General features: G+C 51.0%; 3 protein-coding genes across 10 annotated transcripts in view; 1 reads left to right on the top strand and 2 right to left on the bottom strand.

The window, feature by feature from the left end:
• On the top strand, window positions 1-11,868 carry Ppie (peptidylprolyl isomerase E). 5 transcript variants are annotated; one of them, XM_032898753.1, is made up of 10 exons: window positions 1-67; window positions 1,002-1,100; window positions 2,104-2,147; window positions 2,775-2,872; window positions 4,109-4,190; window positions 4,612-4,712; window positions 6,627-6,750; window positions 9,062-9,247; window positions 11,224-11,366; window positions 11,544-11,868. In XM_032898753.1, exons 4-10 carry the CDS (start codon window positions 2,804-2,806, stop codon window positions 11,610-11,612), a joined length of 774 nt encoding a protein of 257 aa, XP_032754644.1. In that variant the 5' UTR covers window positions 1-67; window positions 1,002-1,100; window positions 2,104-2,147; window positions 2,775-2,803; the 3' UTR covers window positions 11,613-11,868. The 5 variants fall into 5 exon arrangements, with proteins under 5 accessions (XP_032754644.1, XP_032754656.1, XP_032754648.1 ...); XM_032898765.1 differs by having other exon boundaries at window positions 2,775-2,832; XM_032898757.1 differs by having other exon boundaries at window positions 7-67; window positions 2,775-2,801.
• The window catches only part of LOC116897079 (bone morphogenetic protein 8B), a 24,405-nt gene continuing 9,234 nt past the window's right edge, over window positions 7,938-23,108 (bottom strand). Inside the window, exons 3-7 of one of the 4 annotated variants that reach the window (XM_032898717.1) lie at window positions 22,708-22,856; window positions 16,104-16,301; window positions 15,584-15,663; window positions 15,072-15,182; window positions 7,938-8,092 (exon numbers count right to left, since the gene is read on the bottom strand). In XM_032898717.1, the coding sequence (XP_032754608.1) occupies window positions 8,015-8,092; window positions 15,072-15,182; window positions 15,584-15,663; window positions 16,104-16,301; window positions 22,708-22,856 (616 nt within the window). In that variant the 3' untranslated portion in view covers window positions 7,938-8,014. Of the gene's footprint in view, window positions 8,093-13,308; window positions 13,778-15,071; window positions 15,183-15,583; window positions 15,664-16,103; window positions 16,302-22,707; window positions 22,857-23,108 lie in introns of those variants that run through there. The other 3 variants (XM_032898707.1, XM_032898735.1, XM_032898726.1) reach the window with 3 other exon arrangements.
• On the bottom strand, window positions 19,994-21,987 carry LOC116897069 (succinyl-CoA:3-ketoacid coenzyme A transferase 2A, mitochondrial-like). Its single transcript, XM_032898697.1, is given in 2 exon segments — window positions 19,994-21,592; window positions 21,595-21,987. Coding segments are annotated over 2 exon segments (1,656 nt in total). The 5' UTR covers window positions 21,806-21,987; the 3' UTR covers window positions 19,994-20,147.

Below are 23,108 nucleotides of genomic sequence, written 5' to 3' on the forward strand. Positions count from 1 at the left end.
GGCAGGCCGAGCGTCGGCTTCCGGCGGAAACGGGCGCGAGCAAGATGGCTACGACCAAGCGTGTGCTGTACGTGGGTGAGCAGGCGCGGGAGCTAGACGTAGTCGGGGCAATGTGGGAAAGGGGGAGAGCAGCCGGGGCCTGCTGGGCCTGATGGTGTGAGCCCGAGATGGAAGGATCATTCCGGTGACCTTCCTAGTCCTCCAAGCTCACCGGAGCCCCGACGAATGGCCAGAATTATGGGCTTCCAAATCCCTCCCGCCCATTCGTTTTACAAACATTCAATGCGGAAAGTCTGGGTTTCTGCCCTGAAGGAAGAAGTTACCTTCTATCTGGAAGAAAGTGGGAAATAGCCTGAACACCGTAGCGCTGTAATAGGGACTAACAATGATAACAGGAACTTGGGTGAGGGCAAACTTTCTGTTGCCGGGACGCAGAAGTTGAGCAGGAGTTGGGCAAGGGGTCAGAGTAGAGGCAAAGCTGTTCGCTACACAGGAGCCGAAGCCCAAAGGTGTAAAATAGCCTGACGCCTAGGGGCAGCTGGGTCATTTTTCGAGAAACCCAGGAAAATTGGGGAAAACAAGATGGGAGATACAAGAGAGATCAGCGAGGGTCGGATGATAGCCCTGTGTACGCTATTAAGAAGCTCTCGCTTTATCTTGAGGACAGTGACAGTTAAGACTTTGAAGTATAAGAGAACTAATGGATTCATTTCCACTTTCTCAAAATATTTGGTTGGGGGCAGTTTGGAGGAAGGGAATAGAGGCAGAGGTCAGTTATGAAGCCATTGCAAGAGTCTTGGAGATCGATTCGGATCTGTTTGAAAGGAGATTGGAGAAAGGAGCATAATGTGGGTAGGCTGTAGAGAGAGGTGTTTGTGTAGACAAAGGGCTGGATGGAAAGATTCCTCCCTTTGCCTGTCATGCCAGTAACAGGCAGAGTCCCTGCAGGGACTTTTGAGTGTGGAGGACAGCAACTCAGAAGGTCCTTGGCTTATTTGCAGGTGGGCTGGCAGAAGAGGTGGACGACAAAGTTCTTCATGCGGCTTTTATCCCTTTTGGAGACATCACAGATATTCAGATTCCTCTGGATTATGAAACAGGTGCGTCATTTGGGTATCTTTAAGGTTCATTACCCTCCTGCGGGAAAAGAACTAAAGCCACATTGCAGTTCTAAATTTGCATTCTTAGACTGAAGGTTTAGCTCACAAGTAGAATTCTTGCCCACCATGTGAGGCTATGGGTTCAGTTCCCAGCACTAATCACAGAGAAAGGCAGAGGGGGAGAGAGGCACAGTGGGAATAACAAGATCTTTAAACTCTGAGTCTAGGCAATCTACCCCCCCAAAAAAAAAAAAAAAAAAAAAAAAAAAAAACAGTACAATAGTTGACGGCCATGGTAACACATGCCTATAAACCTAGCAATTCAGAGAGAGGCTGAAGCAGGAGGATAGAGTTTAAGGTCACTCTGGGCTGCATAATGAGACTTGCAGCAAAAACACATGCAAGAAGTGTTTACTGACTTCCTAATGGACTGTGTAATCAAGCTGACACTATTGTGTGTGGGCTTCTTCTTAGATCAGAATTTGGCTTGGGGTAAAACTGAATATCCTTACAGATTTTAGGATGTATGTATAGTTGATCAAATTATATATTTGGTTGATGGCTTTTTGTTGTTGTTGTTGCCTGTTTTAGTATTGTTTTGTTTCTATTTCAAAATGTTCTAACGGTGTTGTCTAGGCTGGCCTCCAAGCCGATGAGCCTTCTGCCTTAGCCTCCTGAGTAGTTGGCATTACAGGTGCAGGCTATGGCACCTGGAATCACATCGTATATTTGGATAAATAGTGGATGTGCTAAATAACTTACCTTGCCAGCTGTACTGCATGAGAAGTTGACGTTCAACGTGTAGCTTTATCCATAGAATGTGTTCATTATTGCTTCGGAAAGTAACAGAGATCAAAGGGGGAGGGTCCTTCTTTGTACATCGTGAATGGGTAGGTTTTCTGTTCTCTGGACATGGTATGGACTGACTTCTTTGTGTTCTCTTTTCTTCTGTTGCCTCACATGGCAATTACCTATGCCTTTGTGTTTATTTCCTTTTTTGCAGAAAAACACCGAGGATTTGCTTTTGTGGAGTTTGAGTTGGCAGAGGTGAGACTTTTGTGCTTTGTTTAGTCTTCGGTTCCTACAGAGCAGCAGTTCTCAACCTGTGGGTCGCAACCCCTTTGGGGGTTGTATATCAGATATTTACATTATGGTTCATAACGGTGGCAGAATTACAGCTATAAAATACCAACTAAATAATTGTATGATTTGAGGTCACAACGGCTTGAGGAACTGTATTAAAGGGTTGAGAACTACTGCTATAGAGGAAGCTGTTTTCCATTTATTTAGGTTCCGGGTCCTAGGGTAATGCTTTCAGAGGTTCAGAAATGCGGTTTAAAGCAAGGTTTCCTTATTAGACAATGGTCTGTCAATAACAGCTCAGACCCACCGTCAGACCCGGCCTGTCTTGCTCTGCAGGGATCTTCCGGCTCTGTTCATTGAACATTCTTGCCTAGCATTGGTGGTAATTATCTCTTATGCCTTCAGCTAGAAAAAAGATTATGGTGCTGTGAGCTCAAAAATTGCCCAAGAAGTATTGTTGGTCACACACCCAACCTAGGCAGGAAGTACAGAGGTGACTTTTTCCTGTGTATTTTGCTACCAAGTGTGCGTTTAGACACACAAGAGTATTCCACTACAAGCCTAAACTTACACCTCATATTTCCTTGGCAGGATGCTGCAGCAGCTATCGACAACATGGTATGGCTGGGAGTCCACATTCTAACCGAAGGTGCCTTTTGCTGGTTCAGAGGGTCCTTGTTCAGACACTGGTATTCTGAATCTCTGAGGTGTCAGGGTTGGGTGGGAAGGTAAAGATTGCCATCAAGTAAGAGTAGCCATTGTGGACCGATCACTGGTAAAATTAGTTCCTGCCCAGGCCCCTCTCCATTTACTAGGGTACTTCCTGCTCATCCTCCTGGCTTGTCTTTCACTGGCCGCCCTACGTGATGGCAAGTGGCAAATACAGTCCCAACTGAATTGCTCACTGAAACTGCAAATATATGCAAAGGGGAAAGGTTTCGTGCAATGTTAGATCATTAGATAACAATTAGTTATTATTATTATCAGTTAATTAGTTATTAGTTATTATTAGTTAACAATAGAGAGGGGAGATTCAGGAAGAGTTAACCAAAGGCCATACTATTGACTCGGAAGGAAACAGCTGGGAGAATCCTTGGAAATGCCAGCGCTCTTAAAGATGTGCGACCTAAGACGCCTGTGCGTCGTCGTGTCAGATGAAATTCAGAGGCGTCACATCCTGTGTCTAGAACTTGGCTGGAAAAAAAAATCTGTAAAACTATTCATCCCTGGTTACATGTTTCCATTAGAAATCTGGCATAACTGATTCTAAATACTAAGAAATTTACACTTTCGTGTTTTTCTGGTATCATCATAACATCCTAATAGAAGACCTTTTATTTTTTAGTTTTTGCCACAGTTTTCACTGCTGCCGTAAGGTTCACATTAAGTGGCCTTTCCTGGTGCTGATATCTTGGTGAAGTTCTTTATTCATTGTTCTCTGCTACCCAGTCTTCATGTATACTATTTCAAAGCCCATCTTGCTTTGAAAGGGGAACTCGGGGTCTACGTACCCTGTTGCTTGAGTCCCTTGAGCTCAGAATTACCTTAGTAGTGCAGATCTTTGGTGGTATTAAAGGTTTGCAGCAGCTCCAGGGAGGAAGTACCTTGTAATTTTCTTCCTTGATAATGTTGGTGGTGAGAACATAGCTTTCATTGCTAAGGGATCCAGGATTAAAAGGAAACACTAATCAGGTCTCAGGAGTAAATGAAAAGCTGCCAGCGTTGGTTTTTTGTTTATTTGAGGCAGGGTTTCTCTGTATAACACTGGCTGTCCTCGAACTCTAAACCAGGCTAGACTTGAACTCAGAGATTTACCTGCTTCAACCTCTGAGTGCAAGGATTACAGATGCCTGTCACCACCACCTGGTTGCTGCCAGAGTTTTGTAACCTGACAGTTTAAGCGACTGGATTTACACTCTTTCCAGAATGAATCTGAACTCTTTGGACGGACAATTCGTGTCAATTTGGCCAAGCCAATGAGAATTAAAGAGGGCTCTTCCAGGCCAGGTGAGTGGGGCACCTCAGAGTCCTTGTCAGGTCCTCTGGTTTGCCCTTCTTTGTGTGCATGTTCAGTGCTGGCTTCTGGTAGACAGGAGTGAGGACAAAAGGGTGGTTTACACTGTGGAGGGTGTATATTATCAGTGAACAGTGGCAAAGCCAGAGTAATTGGTTGTCTTCTGAGAGAACCCTGTCTGGTCTCCTCCAAGTTTTCTTGGTACTCCATTCCTGGAAGCTATATCTTTGACGTAGCTTTTTCCGTTAGTGCTGCTAAGAGCCTGTCCTCTAGGGATTCTCAGTGGGAACTTGGTCTTGAGGATTCTGCAGGGGAACTTCTCTGGGCTAGAGGACGACAACGATGATCAAAGCAGCTGCCAGCAGTCGAGGAATAGTATGACTTTCTTAACTTTTGTGTGTCTTTTCCGTCTAGTTTGGTCAGATGATGACTGGTTGAAGAAGTTTTCTGGGAAGACCCTTGAGGAGAATAAAGAAGAAGAAGGACCTGAGCCTCCCAAAGCTGAAGCCCCAGAGGTGAGAGTGCAAGGGACGCTTCCCTCCTGAAGGCATTCTGTGCTCAGGTTGTGATGGGGGCTTGCAGAACGAGCATTTACCAAAGTGCGGTGGGCACGTGGTGCACTTAGAGCTCAGCGAAGGCGGTGCGGGGGGTGAAGGGGCACAGCTTTGGGAGCTGTGTTTGTACTACTCCCCCGCACCCCACCAGGCAGCCCTCCTATGCTGAGGGCTTTAGCTCCTTGCTCTCTGTCTTGATTTTGGACTCCTGCAGAGGTAACAGGACAGGTAGTGTTACTTCCCTTTATCTGTGTGTTCTGGGTTTGCCTATGCAGTGTGGCCCTGGCACATCTGGTTCTCAGCTCACCTCCCTGACCACTGCTGTAGGACTTCAGTTCCTCTGTGTACCCTGTGAGGTTTATAATGGCGTGTGGCTTTTCTGTCCTCTCTCAGATGACATCACTCTTGCTGTCTGCAGCCCTCCTGTGCTGTACTGTCAGCTTCGATGGCCTCTGTTTCTAACATTGGACTTCAGTTTCCGGCTGCAAGTCTCATTGTGGTTTATTTTGCCTTGAGTGGATGCTCTCCCTTATCCTGCTCTCCTGTGCTCTTAATCTTGGTTACTATCTAGCCACACAGTTATCTAAGCCAGAATCTGTATGCGGACTTAAAGTAGCGCTCACAGTGGAGTTCCCCGGATCATCTGGTCCCTTCTTTACAGCAGTAGAACCAGTGCATCATCACGCTCGGGTGCTTTCTCGACAGCCTTCCTTGTTACGAATGTGATCTGGGTCTGACCTGGCCTTTTGTTTGGGTGATTTCAGTGGTTTGTGGCTACAGTCTTGGATCTTCCAGTCCTTTCCCAAAGAAGGTAGAATAATCTTTCTGGAGCATAGATCCAATCATTCACCCTCATGCTCCAAGCTTTTCACTCCCCTGCCATGTATCTCAGGGCATAAGGGCTTCCAGGTCCCTCTTGTCTATCCTTTCAATGTCATTCCGCTTCCCTGCCGTGTAGTCCCTACTCAGCACTCAGTGAAATATTGTGTTTCCATGCACAATGTTGCTTTTGCACAGGATACTCCAGTGCTGATTGCCCGTTTCTGGGTAATCTGTTTAATGAGCTGGGGCTCATTAAATCTATATATATGTATACAGTATATAGTAAATGTAATATATATGTATATAGTAAATGTAATATATATCTAACTGCATAAACTTGAAGGAAGAAAGTAGCTTCAGGTCTTACTCATCTCTTCCTTCAAGACCCAAGCAATACAGCAAGAGCTGCATTGTTGCTGCCGTGGTATTGCTAGTCCCAATGGAAACAGCAGTAGTTAGAGCATCGCATGATTCCTCGGTGTGCCTCAGCTGAGCCAAAACCAATGTGATGTTTGTTCCCTATCGGCTTTCCTCTGCTTTTGTCTCCCCTACTTAAATACAAGCAAGTCTCAGCCTCTTGTGCTTTGAGCATTTGGACGCCATCAGAAGGGCTTTCCCATGCTTCCAGGGTGGCCTGTGACAGTGACAATTAGGCATGTAAAAAAGCAGTACTGGGCTGTGCTTGTGTCCACTAGCTGTAGTAAGGTATATGATGACCTAGGCACTGACGATGAGGGGGTGAGTATTCTGACCCATCGAGTTGCAGGACAAGGGAGGGGAGCAGGCATGTCTGAGGGGGATCGTGAAGAGATCTGCCATGGCTAGGGGTCCTGTTTTACAGTGCTGAGTGAGGTTTCCTGTACTGGGTGTCTAGTTGGGTATTGTGACCATAGTTCCTGCCTCCTACAGCCCTGTCAGGGTCCAAGACCTTACTGTCAGCATCCATGTTCAGGCTGTTTGATGGCACTGTGTTGTGATGATATGTTGGGAAGATTACTTGTGCACCTACTTAGGGAATTAGGCCTCTAACTAGCATTTTATTTCTGCATCTAGGGAGAGCCCGCTGCAAAAAAAGCCCGGTCAAATCCTCAGGTGTACATGGACATCAAGATTGGGAACAAGCCAGCAGGCCGCATTCAAATGCTCCTACGGTCTGACGTTGTGCCCATGACAGCAGGTAAGCAGACCCGTGCTCAGACTGGCAGCGAGCCGATGCCTGAGCAGTCTCCTCCCAAGGTCCTCGCCGCGTCAGCTCTTAGGCCTTGGCATTGTTTCTGACCTCAATTAATCTGCGGCATCTAAGATCCTAGGATCTAGTAACAGAGGTCAGAGCAGTCATGGAAACTCAGTAGTTGCTGGTTTAGTATTTTTTAATAGTAGAGGTTTCTTTTTCTTTTTTAAATAACTGGTAAGATTATCATTTAAAAGATTGTATCAGACACATTATCCCAACAGTATTGCATGTAGCTCTATGTTCCAAAAGCAACTGATACTAATTTCTAGTTCATTAAAATATTGACTTATTCTTTTTTTTTTTTCTTTTTTTTTTCGGAGCTGGGGACCGAACCCAGGGCCTTGCGCTTCCTAGGCAAGCGCTCTACCACTGAGCTAAATCCCCAACCCCAATATTGACTTATTCTTTAACATAAATTTTTTTATTTATACATTTAGTTTAAGTACTTATCACAAAATTTGCTTTGAAAACTCCTTAGTCCCCTGTAATAATAGAGACCAATAACCCCACTCCTGCCCTGCTGTCAGCACCTCAGAGGCAGCCAGTTTCGTTTCTTAGCTGGTTGTCTTGGTTTTAACTTCCACATTGAAAGATAATAGCTTTATACTCACCCCCCTTTTTAATTATGCAAAAATTATTTTCAGTTTAGGCATTATCTTCTGATTTACCACTCCAGAAAAGGAATTATCTTTTCCTGCCTTCAACACCCCCACATCTTTCTTGGTAGTCACTTTAATTTTGGTTAGGCTGCTTATGAGTACCTGTAACTTTAGCTTCAAGGAATTGGGTACCCTCTTCTGGAACCCACTTTCTCATGCGAATACTCACATACAGACACACCACACGGCCATTATTTAAAACAATCATTGTGGCCTGGTGTGGTGCTGCATTTGGAAGGCAGAGGCGGGCAAATCTCTTTGAGTTTCTAGGCCAGCCTGGTCTACATAGAGTTCCAGAACAGCCAGAGCTACACAGTGAGGCCCTGTGTCAAAAGCAAATTATTCCTTATGAGTGTGTGCACATGTGGAGGTTAGGGGACAACTTTTACAGTTCCGGGAAAGACATGAACAAATGTTCGCTCACTCTAGTTAGGGAATCGATGGACGTAGCAAAGAAACAACACCATGAAGTTGAGGGTGGTGAGCATGAGTTTATTGTGGTTACCCCGGGAGCATGGCGGGTAGTTACTTACAGAGCAGAAGTTGACTCAGAGTTGGCAACTTGATAAGTTAGGAAGTGGTCTCCAGGCAGCTCCAGTTGTCGGAAAGCATCTCGGCGGTCCTTCCTGCTCAGGGAAGAGAGGGTCCTATTACACCTGGTCAGTTTCAGGGACTTCTTGATGCTTTTGAGTTATTTACTTCCTACGTTCCCTGCAGGACAGACAGTTTCACCTCTGTTTAGAGCATCCTGAGTCTTACTGAGCTTCCCTGACCTTTGACCTCAAACTCAGGTCACCAGGCTTGCACAGTAAGTGCCTTTACTTGCTGAGCTGTCTTACTGGCCCTGGATTCTTTTTTTCTTTTTTTTCTTTTAAAAAACAAACAAACAAACAAAACTCACTTCACCAACACTTGAGTGTGATTTGGGGATGCAGCAGAGAGAGAATGCACATGTTCCATCTAACCCGAGTGCCATGTGGTTATTGAGTAAGTCAGCGTCGTGACAGCTTAGAGGAACATGCAGTGAGACTGATCAGCCCTCTATGCGTGGATCCTCATCTGTGAATTGAACCAATCACAAAGTTGCCAAGCTGAGAACCCGAGGTCAGACCTAGGGCCCAGATGATGGAAGGAGAGAACCATGCCCTGTGAGCTGTCCTCTGACCTATATACACCTGCACACACGTGCACATACACAGTAAATAGATGTAATAAACACATTGGAGGGCAGCATTGCATCCCTACTAAGCATGCGTGCATTGTTCCCATTACATATCTGAGATAATAGAGTGTAACAACCGTTTATGGAGGAGCATTCATACTGTATCATGGGTCATAGATAATGTAGAGAGGGTAGGAAAGATGCGGGATCCACGAGGGCTCTGGGAACCATCGCACGTGCATACCCAGGAGGAGCTGTGCAAAACTAAACAAGTAAAACAGGTTTCATGTTTTATTTTTCTCCCTTTCATACCCCACCACCACCACCACCACCACCACCACCACCACCTTTGCCTTTCTAGGCAGCTACCTTAATTTTGGTTAGGAAGCTAGATTGTCTTTAACCCCAGCACCTTTTCCTGTTTCAACACCAGAGAACTTCCGTTGCCTGTGCACCCATGAAAAGGGCTTTGGCTTCAAGGGAAGCAGCTTCCACCGCATCATCCCCCAGTTCATGTGCCAGGGCGGTGACTTCACAAACCACAACGGCACAGGGGGCAAGTCCATCTATGGGAAGAAGTTCGATGATGAAAACTTCATCCTTAAACACACAGGGCCAGGTAAGCACTAATTCCGCTGTGGCGAGCGAGGCGGGGCCAGGCAGATGCCCGTGACTGCAGGCCTGGGCTGATTGGCCAGCCACTGAAGAGACACATGCTGGGACGAGCTGCCTGCCTCCCTCCAGTCTTGGACTCTTCCCTACCTTCACATTGGTGTTCCCTGCTAGGGTGGAGTTTGGTTATCACTGCAAGCTCCCTGTCCCCTCATCCTCTCTGTACCCTCTATACCTAGTCCCAATCACTCAAAGATCATGGTCGGCCTGGTTTTCTCCTGAGAGGGACTTCCATATTGATCTGAGGTCTTGCCTTGTACCTACCACAGATGCATGCTCTGACTGCATCCTGTTACAGAGGCCATCTGTCCTCATGGACTGGGGTCTGTCCCTCTGCCACCGAGGATCTTCATGTCCCCTCCTGGCTCCCTTTACCTATGTGTCCCCTGGTTAGCTAGTTTGGTCCACACATGTCCAAGCATGCAGTCACAATCTTAAACAAGCAGAGCTGTCTCTGGCTCTCAGTCCTCCTGCCAGCTGTCATCTTGACTCTCTAATCGACTTCTTAGCAAAACTTAGAAAAAATGTGCACGCTCCCTGCCTTCCTCCTTCTGAGCCCTTCTGTCTAGACGTTTAGCCCCAGCTGGCCTCTCAGCCTTCCTCACCAAGCAGACTAGCCAGCTTCTTTGCCAGAAGCCGGTTTTCCGCCTCAGCTTCGTCCACCCCTGGCCACACGCTATGCTGTCAGCCCTGTGCTCCTTGTCTCTCCTTTGCTCTGATGTCTTCCTGTAGCTTCACCTGCTCTGCCACTTTTCTGTCGTCTGCTTCCTCCTTCAATTCCTGAACATGATGGTGGCTCAGAGATCAGTCCATTTCTCCATAGAAACCTGTTCGCTGCACGCACCTCTGTTCTTCCTGATCAGTGCAGTCACAGCAGAAGACACAGAGCTATTCCACCATGTGCCCGCCACACGTAGATGCAGCAGTCAGAAATGGACAGGCTGCCGCTGGCAGTTGAGATAGGGCAGACAGCAGTGCTGGTGCTCACACGGTTTCCTGAAACGATGCCTGGGCTCCCACTGATTCACACTGGGCTCCCACTGATTCACACTGTAGTTTTAATTCCTGAGTTGTCTCTCTGTTTTGGTTTGCTTTTGAGACAGGGTCTTAGAGTGTGGCCCAAGCTTACACTGAACTCTGCATACTCCTGGGTGCTGGGATTGCAAGCAGGCACTGCCACATGCAGTTGCCTAGAAGACTCCATTACTGGGGAAGCCCTTAAAACTTGCTGTCTGTGAAATATAACAGACTTAGGTCTAGGGACTAGAGAGGTGGCTCAGTGGTTAAGAAGCCTTGCCACTCTTACAGAGGATTCTCAGACTCCACAGGATAAAATAGTTCTTCTCCAACTCCCTTATGTCTCTGAGTTTCAGTAGATAACCGTTCACTTGTGCCTGATCAGGGGTTGGGGCTCATCTTGGATTCATCATCCCTGTCACCCATAGCTGTATCCTAGCTCCAGTCCATCTCCTGGCCCCGTGACCCTCCATGTGCCTGCCTTAAGCTTCTCCCCAGCACGTGTCCCTGCATCTGAGTTGTCAGCACGGTGCCCTTTACAGGAGATGTATTTGTCACTGGTCTTGGTTTACTTGTACTAAGTACTTTGTTTAAGTGAGGGTTCGTGCACTACTTGGATGTGCAGATCAGAGGACGACTTTAAGGAGACAACTGAAAGGCAGATGGTTGGGCTTCTACAGCAAGCACCTTTCTCTGTGGACCCACCTCTCCAGCCCATACAATTACACTTTAAATGAGTATTTTGCTCATCACTTTTTTCTGTAGTGAGGGAAGGAGAAGGTGCCATGTCTATTGAGACCCGTCATGGCCTGAGCCAGGAAGCAGCAGCACCATCAGCAGTCAGCACAGGCATGCGTCATGGGCTGGGAGCAGTGTGGAGGGAGCTGACAAGTTATTTTTTCCCAGGCCTCCTCTCCATGGCCAATTCTGGCCCAAACACCAATGGCTCCCAGTTCTTCCTGACCTGTGATAAGACAGATTGGCTGGACGGCAAGCACGTGGTGTTTGGGGAGATCACGGACGGCCTGGATGTCTTGCGGCAGATTGAGGTGGGTGGTTGGCAATGGCTTCCTGCCTGGACCTTGGTGGGCCCCAGAGGGAGAGCTGAGAGGGCTCTGGAAGCCCTGGAAGGGGGCACATAGAGCAGGTCTCTGCTGGGGGAGAGGGTGCTGCTCCAGTAGCTCTCAGTGCCCTGCTCTCCTGACCTCTCTGTTCTGCCCACACAGGCGCAGGGCAGCAAGGATGGGAAGCCAAAGCAGAAGGTGATCATTGCTGACTGTGGAGAGTACATGTGAGGCTCTGCTCATCTCTGTAGGACAGGGTGAACCGCCTGGTGTCTGCCCTGATGCTGAGTGGGTCCTGAGAAGCGAGCTGTGTATAGCACGTGCCTTTCCTTGGGGTCACCTGCCTTAGCAGCCAGTCGTCTGCACTGTTGGGTTCTTCGGTCACGGCTCTGCCCGAAAGCCAGCATGGGCACAGTGTTGCCACCACCTGCCCTGAACTGTGTAGCTGCTGGGTGGCGTCTTTGCGAAAATAAACTGGTTTTCTGTACCATTGCCTCCTGCAAGTCCCTGGGGGTTGTTTACTACTGATCACATCCCAGGCTAAACTGTCCCCTGAATGGGTGGCATATTTGCAAAGCTATAGTACCTTCCTGTGGCTTTGTCTCCTTTCTTCCTGGGGCTAAGTCCCTAACATGCTAGGTAATGTATCTTTATCCCACATGTCTGTCAGATCATGTCAGGGCAGTGGGAGTCAGAGCTGCTGTCCCTGTCGCTCCTGAACCAACACTGCTGCCGGCAGGTGCTGTTGTTGGCTCCCACGGCTAACACTGGTGTTAACGTGCCTCAGGACTGTAAACCACGGCTAACACTGGTGTTTCGTGCCTCAGGACTGTAAACCATAGCTAACAGGATTGTAAACCACGGCTAACACTGGTGTTACGTGCCTCAGGATTGTAAACCACGGCTAACACTGGTGTTTCGTGCCTCAGGACTGTAAACCATAGCTAACAGGATTGTAAACCACGGCTAACACTGGTGTTACGTGCCTCAGGATTGTAAACCACGGCTAACACTGGTGTTTCGTGCCTCAGAACTGTAAACTGGTAGGATAACTCTACCAGGTACTCGGCTTCTTTCCGGAGACTGGAGGTTGCCATGCTCTCCGGGCATCCAGCAGCTTGAGGCTCGTTTCTGTCTTACTAAGACACTGCCATATCCACTTAAGTCCAAACGCTGCCTGTGGCTTCCTTCTCTTTACGGCGCTAGAAGCAAATAGTTGGCGACTGACCATGTATTGATGTGTTCTCAGAGCGGGGTGTGTGTATGTGTGTGTGCGTGTGTGTACACGAGTGTGTGCATATGTACTGACTAGTGAATTGGCTTGTGCTTGTGGGGGTCTGTCTTCAGTGAGGCCCGCCTACCTTCTGCCTTACTCCATAAATTAAATATTAATCTGTCACAGGAACATCTAGACATGGCCAAGGCAGACTGACCTTGCTATTATACATAGAAGTCAGCCTCAGTGAGTAGGACCTAGACTTTGCACAGGCATTTGAAGTGAGGGACCACAGTACTTGGGCCTGTTGAAGAACCTGGCCAGGCCACGTATGGAGCTTAGCAGAGACTGCCAGGAGATCTCGGATTCCTGTGACTGTGCCTGAGGGGTTGAGGGCAGGATGCAGCTGCGGACACCCAACTGGCTTGGAGGACCTGCGTGTCCATCCCTTCCTCTCCTTGTGCTCTGCCTCGCTAGCCACAGAGTCATACTGGAGCCCTGTGTGTATGGAACACCATGACCAAAAACAACTTGAGGAAAGGCTTTACTTATTTGGCTTGTACTTCTCCATCATAGTTCACTGCTGAGGGAAGTCGGGGCAGAACAGAAGCATTAACCATGGAAGAACGCTGCTTCTTATACAACCTGCTCAGGGACTCTACTGCCCACATTGGTTTGGACTTTCCTCCATCGAAAAAATGCCCCACAGGTACCTGTGTGCCAGTCAGATGGAGGCCACTCCCTATTAGACGGTCCAGGTGTCAGGTTGACAACCAAGATTAGCTGTCACAAACCCTCCACAGATGAGCCAATCCTCTGCCAGAGATCGGGACTGTTTGGGGACTGAGGTCACTCTTGGGCAGAGAAAGAACAGGGGCCAGGGGAGGGCGAAGCCTGTGAAAGGACCGAATGTGGACAGTTAAAGCACTGCCTTCCCTGTCAGCCTTGGGGCTGATAAAGTCCTGGTTCCTGCCTTGGAAGAGGGGCCTGGCCAGGCGAATGGGATGGCAGCAGGCTCTCGGGCAGGGACTCAGTGGCAGCCACAGGCCTGGACCACCATGTTGCGCTCCCTGCGAAGGATGACATTATTGTTTCTATCATAGTAGAGCAGAGAAATGGCACTCAGCTCGGTGGGCACACAGCACACCTTGGGGACGATATCTGGCTTCATCAGATGTACCTAGTAGGGAGGGATGCAGGGAGCCATGAGCCTGATGAACCCAGTTCCCACCCACTGCCCCCCCCCAGTGCCTTGACTACCTGTCGCCAGGGCAGGTCCCACCCTGCGCATTTGCCCTGACCACTGCCCTCGAGACACAGCCCAGGCACCGGTGGAGGTGCTGACACACAAGCCCCACGGCACTCTCCGCCATTGGTCTACTGTCACATCCACCGTGGAGACTCAGATAAGCTTGCTGGTCCCAGCACTGGATATACTGAGGTACCTTCTGGGACCCCACTGCCCCATACTGCTCTGCTTTACCACCAGACAGATGTCATTGTTGGAAGGGACAGTCTCTCTTGCAGATTGAACTAGAAATGTTCCTGGGACAAATGGATAAATTCAAGAACACCTCCCCCTAACCTTGATGCAGCTCAGCCTCAGCTGCCTGACGGTGTCACTGAGCTTGGAACAGGTGCCAATCCTTCTACCCATCTTTAAACCATCAGGCTGAGCATCTCTGAGCACAGTGGCTCCAGGCACCCAGCAAACACCAGTGTCCTTTGTGAGAGGACACCTTCCTAGTGCCTCGAAGCAGCTCTTGTTAAGTCCTGATGCTCACTCCAGGGCAGCAGTGTGCAACCTTCCTAATGCAGTGACCCTCTAATACAGCTCCTAATGTGGTGATCCCACCCATGAAATTACTTAGTTGCTACTTCATAACTCTAGTTTTGCTACTGTTATGAATTGTCGTAATGTAAACATCTGATGTATATGATACCTGATATGTATCCGGGCCCCCAAAGAAGTTGAGACAAAATTGCCTATTAGGTAAACACAAGGCCAAGGGTCATGGGGTGCTAGGATCCCAGACAGTGTTCTAGAAGGAAGTCTCAATACCAGATTCTACAAGCACAAACATAGGCGAAAGGCAGTTGTAGCTGCCTGCCTACTAGCAACTTCCGTCACAGAGTTTCTTAGACTGCAGCTTCTCAGCATTACAACCTGGGACCGCAGGCAGCCAGGAAAGAAGTGGGGAACAGACCAGGGAGGAGCCAGTTCCCCAAGAAGCTGGGGGATCATGAGTAACCCAGCCATAATGGGTGAGCACACGTGAACAGCCAGCTCTAACAGGATACACAGGACACAAGTCAGGTCCGGGGGGCACCCATGTGAGCAACGCCACTTACTGAGGGGCAGAAACCAAACATCATGGCTGAGTCTGCAGAGAAAGTTCCCTTCTGCCATTGCTCTTTCTACCCTCATGCCTGTCCAGTCCCTCAGGTCCCAACAGAAGCACTGTGATACTGACCAGGGCCTGCATAGTGGCGTGGTTGGTGGAGTTCATGCAGGAGTTCAGTGGGTAGATGCACTCCCCGGCACAGTAATAGGCTGAGTAGCCCTGGGGGGCAATGACAGAGTCCTGTGGATGGGAAAGGCTGAGTCACATGAATGTCATTCCATAGACCATCAGCATAGCAGCTTTAACAGGATCACCTGAGGCGGTCTGTACCCTCATCCCCTCAGTAACCCTCATCTCAACAGGTGAGGACCCCAGCTCTGCCCTCACACCTCCTCCTCCCCTGCAGCCTCCTCCACTGCTGCCCCTATGCCTCCTGCAGCAGCTGTAGCAGGAAGAGCCGAGAGGCCCTGGCCACCCAGCCTCAGTTTCCCTGTTGTAGTGCTGGTGGCTTACTGGACAGAGCACGAGCAAACTGCCTTCGTTTGCATGGCTTTTATACACAATAAAGGCACAGTAGCCCCACCCCCACCATGGAGACCCCAGGGTGTACAGGAGGCAGGCAGAGAAAAGGCAGAAATTACCAGCCAGCCGAGGTCATGGAAGCTGACGTAGAGCTCGTGTCTGCGGCAAACCTCTCTGTCGAGGGAACCGTGGCCATCATCTGGAAGGACAAGAAGGCACAGCCTATTCAGGGGTCCTGCCCTACAGAGTGGTCATGGGTACTCCAGTGGTGATGTGACAGGCACATCTACAATGAAGGACAGTAGGAAACTTGAACCACTGGAATCACAAGTTCCACTTCTGGATCCCTGCTCTTGCCAGGACCCAGCTCCACCGTCCTTTTGTGGCTTCGTCACCACAGGCTGTGGCTGTGTTCAGGAAGTCCTCCCCTTGCTGCCTGGGAGGCCTCCAGACACTCCAGTGAACATGCCAACAGGACCCCAGAGTACACACAGCGTCTGCTTTCCTCTGCAGACTGTTGGCTGTGGCCCACCCTCCCTGCCAGGCATACTGTAAGGGACAAGGGGCTCTAGTCAGACCTAGAGGGACCAGAAGAGACTCCACTCTAAAGGAGGCCTCAGATATCAGCCTTGCGCTCACCAAAGATTCCTAGGTGTTTGTTGGAGTTCGGCAGTTGGTTGACTTGATTTAACTTCTTCTTCTTCTTCAATGGTCTTGCTGTTCGAGGGGCCCGCACAGGACTCTGGCTGGCCTTGAAGAAACCAACCATGAAAGGCTGTCTGGAGCGTGGTGCTGTTTGTCCAAGCAGACCAGCCAGGCCAGGATCCAAGCTGTGCCCTGGGAGACAGAGGCAAGGAGAGAGTGACTTGTGGGCGGTGGTATGGCATTTAGGAACCTGTTTTCTCATCTGGAGACCAACCCAAGACAGCAGGTCTGAGGTGACACGGACAGGAACCTTCATAGCCACAGGAATCCCTGCTAGTGATAACCTGATATAGACTTGGGAAACATTTGACAAGTAACAGGGGTTCCCCCCTTAATTTCCTCAGTATATCCTCTTGGAACCCCAAGTCATAGCCTACTCAGAGATGACCAGAGTCCTCTGCCAGTGATGCTCAAGTTGGGGCTCCCTTGGTCCGATGACCCAACATCCTGGTCCTATCAGCCTGCATTTTCTGGGGAGTAGGATGTGTGGTTCATGACATATCAGGTCATAGCAGCTTCTGCGAGGTCAAACCTTGGGCTTATTCTCCCAGCACAGCAAGCTTGTTCATTCTAGGGTAAGACATTCACTGCCTCTCTGATTCCTACAACCAAGGCCCCAGGCAGAACAGGGAGAGAAGTCAGAGAAGCCACAAAGTTGGGGGTTCAGTTCACATCCTGCTCATTCCAGTGCCAAGTGTGCTCACTGGGCCTGCCAATGGCTTCAAACAAAGGAGGGGGCTTCAGGGAGTCAGACCAGAGCCCTGTCCACAGGAAGAGTGGAGCCTAGACAGGGGGATTTCACCCAGATCCACTAAGGACAGCAGATGCCTCCACAGTCGACACAAGAGGTCAACTTACACCACCAGCTATGGCTTTGCTAGTGGACCCTGCCTGTGGCCCCTGTCCTTTCTAAATGCAGAAGCACTCTATTACACTGGCATGATGGCCCAGCCTACACAGTGGGCTGCTGCTTCTTCAGTGGTCTTGCTGTTTGTCTGTGGGGCCTGCACAGGACTCCAACTGGCCCTGAAGAAGGTGACCATGAAAGGCTGTCTGGAGTGTGGTGCTTGTTGTTGAAGCAGACCAGCCGGGCCAGGATAGCCTACATGAAATCCTGCTTTTTAAAAAACAAGACAGGGGTTGGGGATTTAGCTCAGTGGTAGAGAGCTTGCCTAGGAAGCGCAAGGCCCTGGGTTCGGTCCCCAGTTCCGGAAAAAAAAGAAAAAAGAAAAAAAAAAAAAAAAAAACAAGGTTGGGGATTTAGCTCAGTGGTAGAGCGCTTGCCTAGGAAGCGCAAGGCCCTGGGTTCGGTCCCCAGCTCCGAAAAAAAAGAAACCCCCCAAAAAAAACCAGCACAAAGATCTGGTGGCTATTAGGTTGTCTCCACACCCAAGGATGGCCCCCACAGTTATGTGTGGATGGGTAGCAGTGCTCTCATAATACCCAATGAGAAGAAGGGAAGCACACAGGGAAGCATTAGATGAAGTAGAAGTAGGTAGTGGTGGATAGATATGACAAAAATACATTGTATACATGTATGAAAATTTCAAATCATAAATACAAAACATTATTAAAAACCAACCAAACAGTCGAACAGTATAACAACCACAGAATCAGTCTCTAGAATACCCACTCGCATGCAGCAGCTCGCTTTGGGGGTTTCACCTCCCATCTGCAGTCAGGTTCCCTTCTGGTGTCATAACAGGACTGGGAACCATTTCCCTCTGCGCCCCTGTGAGATTCCTCACACCAAAGCCCGACGACGCTCACGTTCTGTGTCACTAACACAGCGAGGTTGTTCAGCTGGCTTGTTACAAGCACCAATGCACACATCCTTGCATACATCCTCATATGAAATCTCAGGCGCTGATGCGGCTCAGAGGAAGGGTTCTTGCTTAGTGAGCTCTAGGCCCCGGATTCCACTACCAGTGCTGGAAGAAGTGGAAAAGAACCCAAAGGGCGGAGGCCACAGCTCGGTGGGAGAGCGCCTGCTTGGTCAGTATGAAGCCCTAGGTACGACCCCAACACAAATCCAGGATGAAACAAAACACACACGTATGTGCATGCGCACTCAAGTCTGTTTACACGGCTTGCACTCCACCAGGCTCTCCCTAATCCACTGAGGTCAAGGCCACTGTCGGCCTGCTGGGGACAGTCCACTCAAGGGTGAGCCCTTCAAGCAGCTGGGCTCCACACCAGGTGTTCGCCAGCCACGTGAAAGGAAAACTCATCAACTCAACCTTCGACCTATGACCTCACCTGCCACCAACGAATGTGGGGGCTGCACTGTGCCCCCCAGAAGAGATGCGGATGAGGCAGGCAGGAAGGATGGGGTGCAGAGTGAAGATGGCGGGGAGCAGGTGCTGTGAGCAGGCAGCATCTCTGGCACAGAGGCAGAGCTGGGGAGGGCCTCGGGGCCACACACTGGGAGGACAGAGCAGCTGTGAGCAGGAAGGGCCTTGAAAGTCACAAATGACACAAGGGGCAGGCTTGGACCCAGGGCAGGCCCTGAGTCCCTGTTACTTACTGTGAAGACCTAGAGCCATGGCTGCTGGGGACAGAGGCCATCAGTGCTCCAGGCATCAGTGCGTCAGTGCACACAGAACTGCTCCAGAGCAGCCCCTGACTGAACTCCTCAGAGCCAGAGTGGGGAGTTGCCGTGTGGGCTGGGGACATTTGGAGGCTATCAAGGTAAGGTGAGCCGGACTGAGAGCCCATGGGTTCAGCTAAGCCAAGGTTCCCATTTTACAGGTTCACAAGTTAAGACCCACTGAAGACGAACTATTCAATGCCTGGAAGAGCAGCTGCAGACATAGCGACTCCTACCCTGCCCAGCACAAGGCAGAGGCCGGAGAGAGGGTGGGACTGAGGCTCAGAGGGACCAAGGCTTCTCTTCTCAGAGTTCTGTTTCTGAGAGACCTGGAGAAGCTGCTCCTTGGCCAGGCCAGAGTGCACCTGCCCTAACAGCTTTGCTCCTTGTGCCCCATCATTAGATCGGACCCCAACTAGTAGTGGGCACCAGGCTTCCCAGCTCTGGAGAGAAACACATGAGGGGACAGTGAATGCTTTCTCAGTGTGTGCACGTACACACACACACACACACACACACACACACACACACACACACACACACGCTTTTCTCACTTTAGTTGCGAGCTCACAGATGCAGAGTGACAGATCCCAGAGTTGCGACACTGGGGTCAGGAAGTCAGGCCAGCCGGACTTCCGGAACAGAATGTCAGTGTGGCATAGGCAACGTGGATACTGCACTTCAGGCAGGAGCCCATCAATGCCATTGATCAGGTTTTGGACTCCACCTGTGCTAAGGCCCAGCTTCTTCCCACACACAGTGGGACTGTCAGTGCATAGTGGGTCTTCCAGGTGGAGAACCAGCACTGACCATCTTCCCAAAGTCTGACCCAACAGGAAACACACCTGCCTCCTTTCTCGGGACACACAAACAGCTCCCGGGAGGAAGCTGGGTGCAGGCAGGATTCAGGGGAACAAAATTAAGGACAGAACGAGCGCCTGAGAAGACAATCCTGAGGGAGGAAATGAGGTTCCGCCTCCTGATCGGGGTCCACAGTCCTGCATTTCGTGGCAGCAGTAAAGTGGCACCAGGTGCACTCTGGGTAGGATGTCTTCCAGCCCCATGGCTTTCTCCATGTTTTGTGACTCAGTTATGAGGGGCAGCACTGGTGTTGAGACCTCTCAGGGAACCCTCTGGAGCCTTGTATGCGAATGTCACAGAGTGGGAGAGGGGGCCCAGTGTTCTCAGTGGTTTGATCAGAAGGCTTTAGTTAGGGAGGGACAGGACACACGGGTGCAGGTTAGGGTTTTTAATTAAAATCACATGGCTCTTGATAGATACCATCCAGCAGCAGGACGCCAGAGTGAGGAGCCAGTGTGTCACAGTGGCCAGGTGCTGCTGAGGATGTCCAGTTGTCACTAACTCGCAGATCGTCCCTGGAGAGCTCCTCAAGCATCAGATTTAATCTGCTGCATGGGCTTGAGGTTGGGGCACACCTTAAACGAACAGCCAGTGGTGGCCTTGACCTCGTCCAACGACGAGCCCTCCCACAGCTCCACGAGCTTCAGTCCCTTACTCCGATCCACTTCAAACACCGCTTTCTCTGTGATGATGAGGTCGACGCAGGACTTGCCAGTCAGCGGCATGGTGCATTTCTCTAAGATTTTGGGCTCCTTTGTCTTGGTGCAGTGCTCCATGGTGACCACCACTTTGGTTTTCTTACTAGACACCAAGTCCATGGCCCCGCCCATGCCCTTCACCTTCTTGCCTGGCACCATCCAGTTGGCCAGGTCGCCGTATTTAGAAACTTGCATGGCACCTAGCATGGTCAGTTGGATGTGTCCGCCGCGGATCATGGCAAAAGAGTCATCGCTGGCGAAGAAACAGCCCCCGGGAATCACCGTCACTGTCTGCTTGCCCGCGTTGATGATGTCGGGATCTACTTCATTTTTCAAAGGGAACGGGCCCAAGCCCAGGATCCCGTTTTCACTGTGCAGGTAGACGGTCATCTTGGGGCTGATGTAGTTGCTGGCCAAGACAGGGATCCCGATGCCCAGATTGGCATACATGCCGTCCTTGAACTCGAGAGCCGCGCGCTTGATGATGCGCGTCCTTTTAGAGTCCTGGTCTTTGCTCCCGGGTGCGGGCGGGCTGTCACGTGTGGTCAGGCGCTCTATGCGCTTCTCGAACCTCGGCCCCTTGATCACGCGTTTCACGTAAATGTTGGGGATGTGGATGTCCTCCGGGGCGAAAGTACCCACGTCCACGATCTCCTCCACCTCCACCACCGAGATGTCCGCGGCCTTGCACATGGGCACGTTGAAGTTGCGCGCGCTGCCCCTGAAGATCACATTGCCCGAGCGGTCAGCCTTCCAGCCCTTGATCAGGGCGAAGTCAGCGCGGATAGCGCGCTCCAGCAGGTGGTGTTGGCCCTCGAACTCGCGCACTTCCCGCGGCTGACTTAGAGTAATCAGGTGGCCTTCGGGAGAGTACCGAATCGGGACGCCCCCTTCCTGCACCTGCGTGCCGTAGCCAGTGGGCGTGTAGAAGGCGGGCACACCCGTGCCACCCGCGCGGATGCGCTCTGCCAGGGTTCCCTGCGGCGTCATCTCCAGTTCCAGCTTCCCCGCTAGGTAGAGCTGCTCACACAGCTTGTTCTCCCCCAGGTAGGAGCACACCACGCGCCTGACCTGCCTGGAGGCCAGCAAAATGCCCAGGCCGAAGTCGTCCACGCCCACGTTGCTGCTGATGATCTTCAGGTCCCTCACGCCCTTGGTCTTCAGCGCACCGATCAGGTTCTCCGGGATGCCGCAGAGCCCGAAGCCCCCGAGCATGACGCTCGCCCCGTCCTTGATGCCCTCCACCGCCTTCACCGGGTCCGTGTAGAATTTGACTTTCCGTGGCGGGTCGTAGGATAGTGGCGGATTAGGGTGGTGGGGCAACGGGGCCGTGGGCGGTGAGCAGAGACCGGGCGTGAGAACGCCCAGGCCAGAAGCCTCAGCGCCGCCATCGTCCGCGAGCCACGGGGCTCCCAGCTCAGGGACAGAGAGGGAAAGGCCAGGAGCACCTTGTGAGAACAACGCACATTACCTCTGCGCTGCGTCATAGAGCAGGGAGGAGGACACTGACAGGGATGGCCATAGTCTCACTCTGCTGAGGACACCCTTGGCCATCCCTGCTGCCTAGCCTGCGTCTCAAGAGCCTTGGAAAGACGCTCCAAACCCATGTAATGCCGCTGACAACTGGCAGTGAGTGCCGGGCTCCACTGTACTCAAGAGAGCTGCCCGGAAGCAGGGGTGGAGGTGGGGGTGGGGGTGGGGCAGAGCCCGGTTAGCATCCCCTCCTGGAGGGGCTGAAGTTAGTCGTCTTTGCAGTCCCATCTGTCACCCCCCTGCTGTTAAAGTCCCCTAAACTCTCCAAGCACCTTGTCACTTTTCCCTAACTCAGAGGGATCCCTGCCTTCCACCTCGTTGCCCTCTCCTTCCAAGTTATCAACTCCAGGACTCCAGAGTGACCAGGATCCTGCCCTGTTGTCCTTTTTCTCCTCCCTGCCTGACATAAAGGAAATGTCCCAGGAAACCCCTGTGAGTGAAGTATAAACCTCTGTATCCATGGAAACAGGCTTCTGTGCTGAGTTACAACTCTGCAGGGCTGTGAAACCTCAGGCTCTGAGCTCAGAAAACCTGGGATGCAGATCTCCCACTCTTCCTTCCTCGTACAGAACCTCTCTGAGTGGAGGTCTGCTGCCCAGAGAGAAGGACCCTTCCCCACCCCACCCCCGAGAGGACCCTGGCTCTCAGGAGGTCAGTTGCTATGTATGAGGGAACAGAAGGCATTCCTGGCTGGGGCCTCCCCATGTCCAGGCTCTCACCAGTCTGCTCAAGTCCTCGGGAAAGGCTAACCATCCTCCTCCCCAGTGAGAGGGCTCTGTGTACTGGCCTGGTGGCCTCTGCTGGAACCACCTCCCAAGACCCCGGGGCAGCTCCCTGCTAAGTCCTGGAGCCTCACCATCCTCGGTTTCCACATAGAGGCGGAGTCCCAGGTCCTTGTTATGGTTCAGCAGCCATCGGTCACTGGCTGCTGTGATGTCCAGCACCAGCCAGCCCTCGTCCCCAGACCGGAGCGTCTGAAGATCCAAAAAGAACAAGTCAGACTCCCTGTGGACATGAAAGAACAATTAACCAAGGGCTGAGGCAGGCTGGCACAGCTGCCTGTATCTCGTGCCTGCCTGGGGGACCAATCTCAGAGCCTCTTCCCTGCTTGGCTCTGGCTGGCCTCCTTTGGTGCCACATTTCCCTGATAATCGGCCCTTGATGTAGTACAGAGTCCAGGTGCTGATGGGGACACTGGCTCAGTGGCTCCGTGCTGTGACCTAGTGAGGGCCCCACAGCTACAGTGGTGGCAGGAGT

Source organism: Rattus rattus, chromosome 1, assembly GCF_011064425.1.
Source record: "Rattus rattus isolate New Zealand chromosome 1, Rrattus_CSIRO_v1, whole genome shotgun sequence".
In the NCBI taxonomy this organism is placed as follows: domain Eukaryota; kingdom Metazoa; phylum Chordata; class Mammalia; order Rodentia; family Muridae; genus Rattus; species Rattus rattus.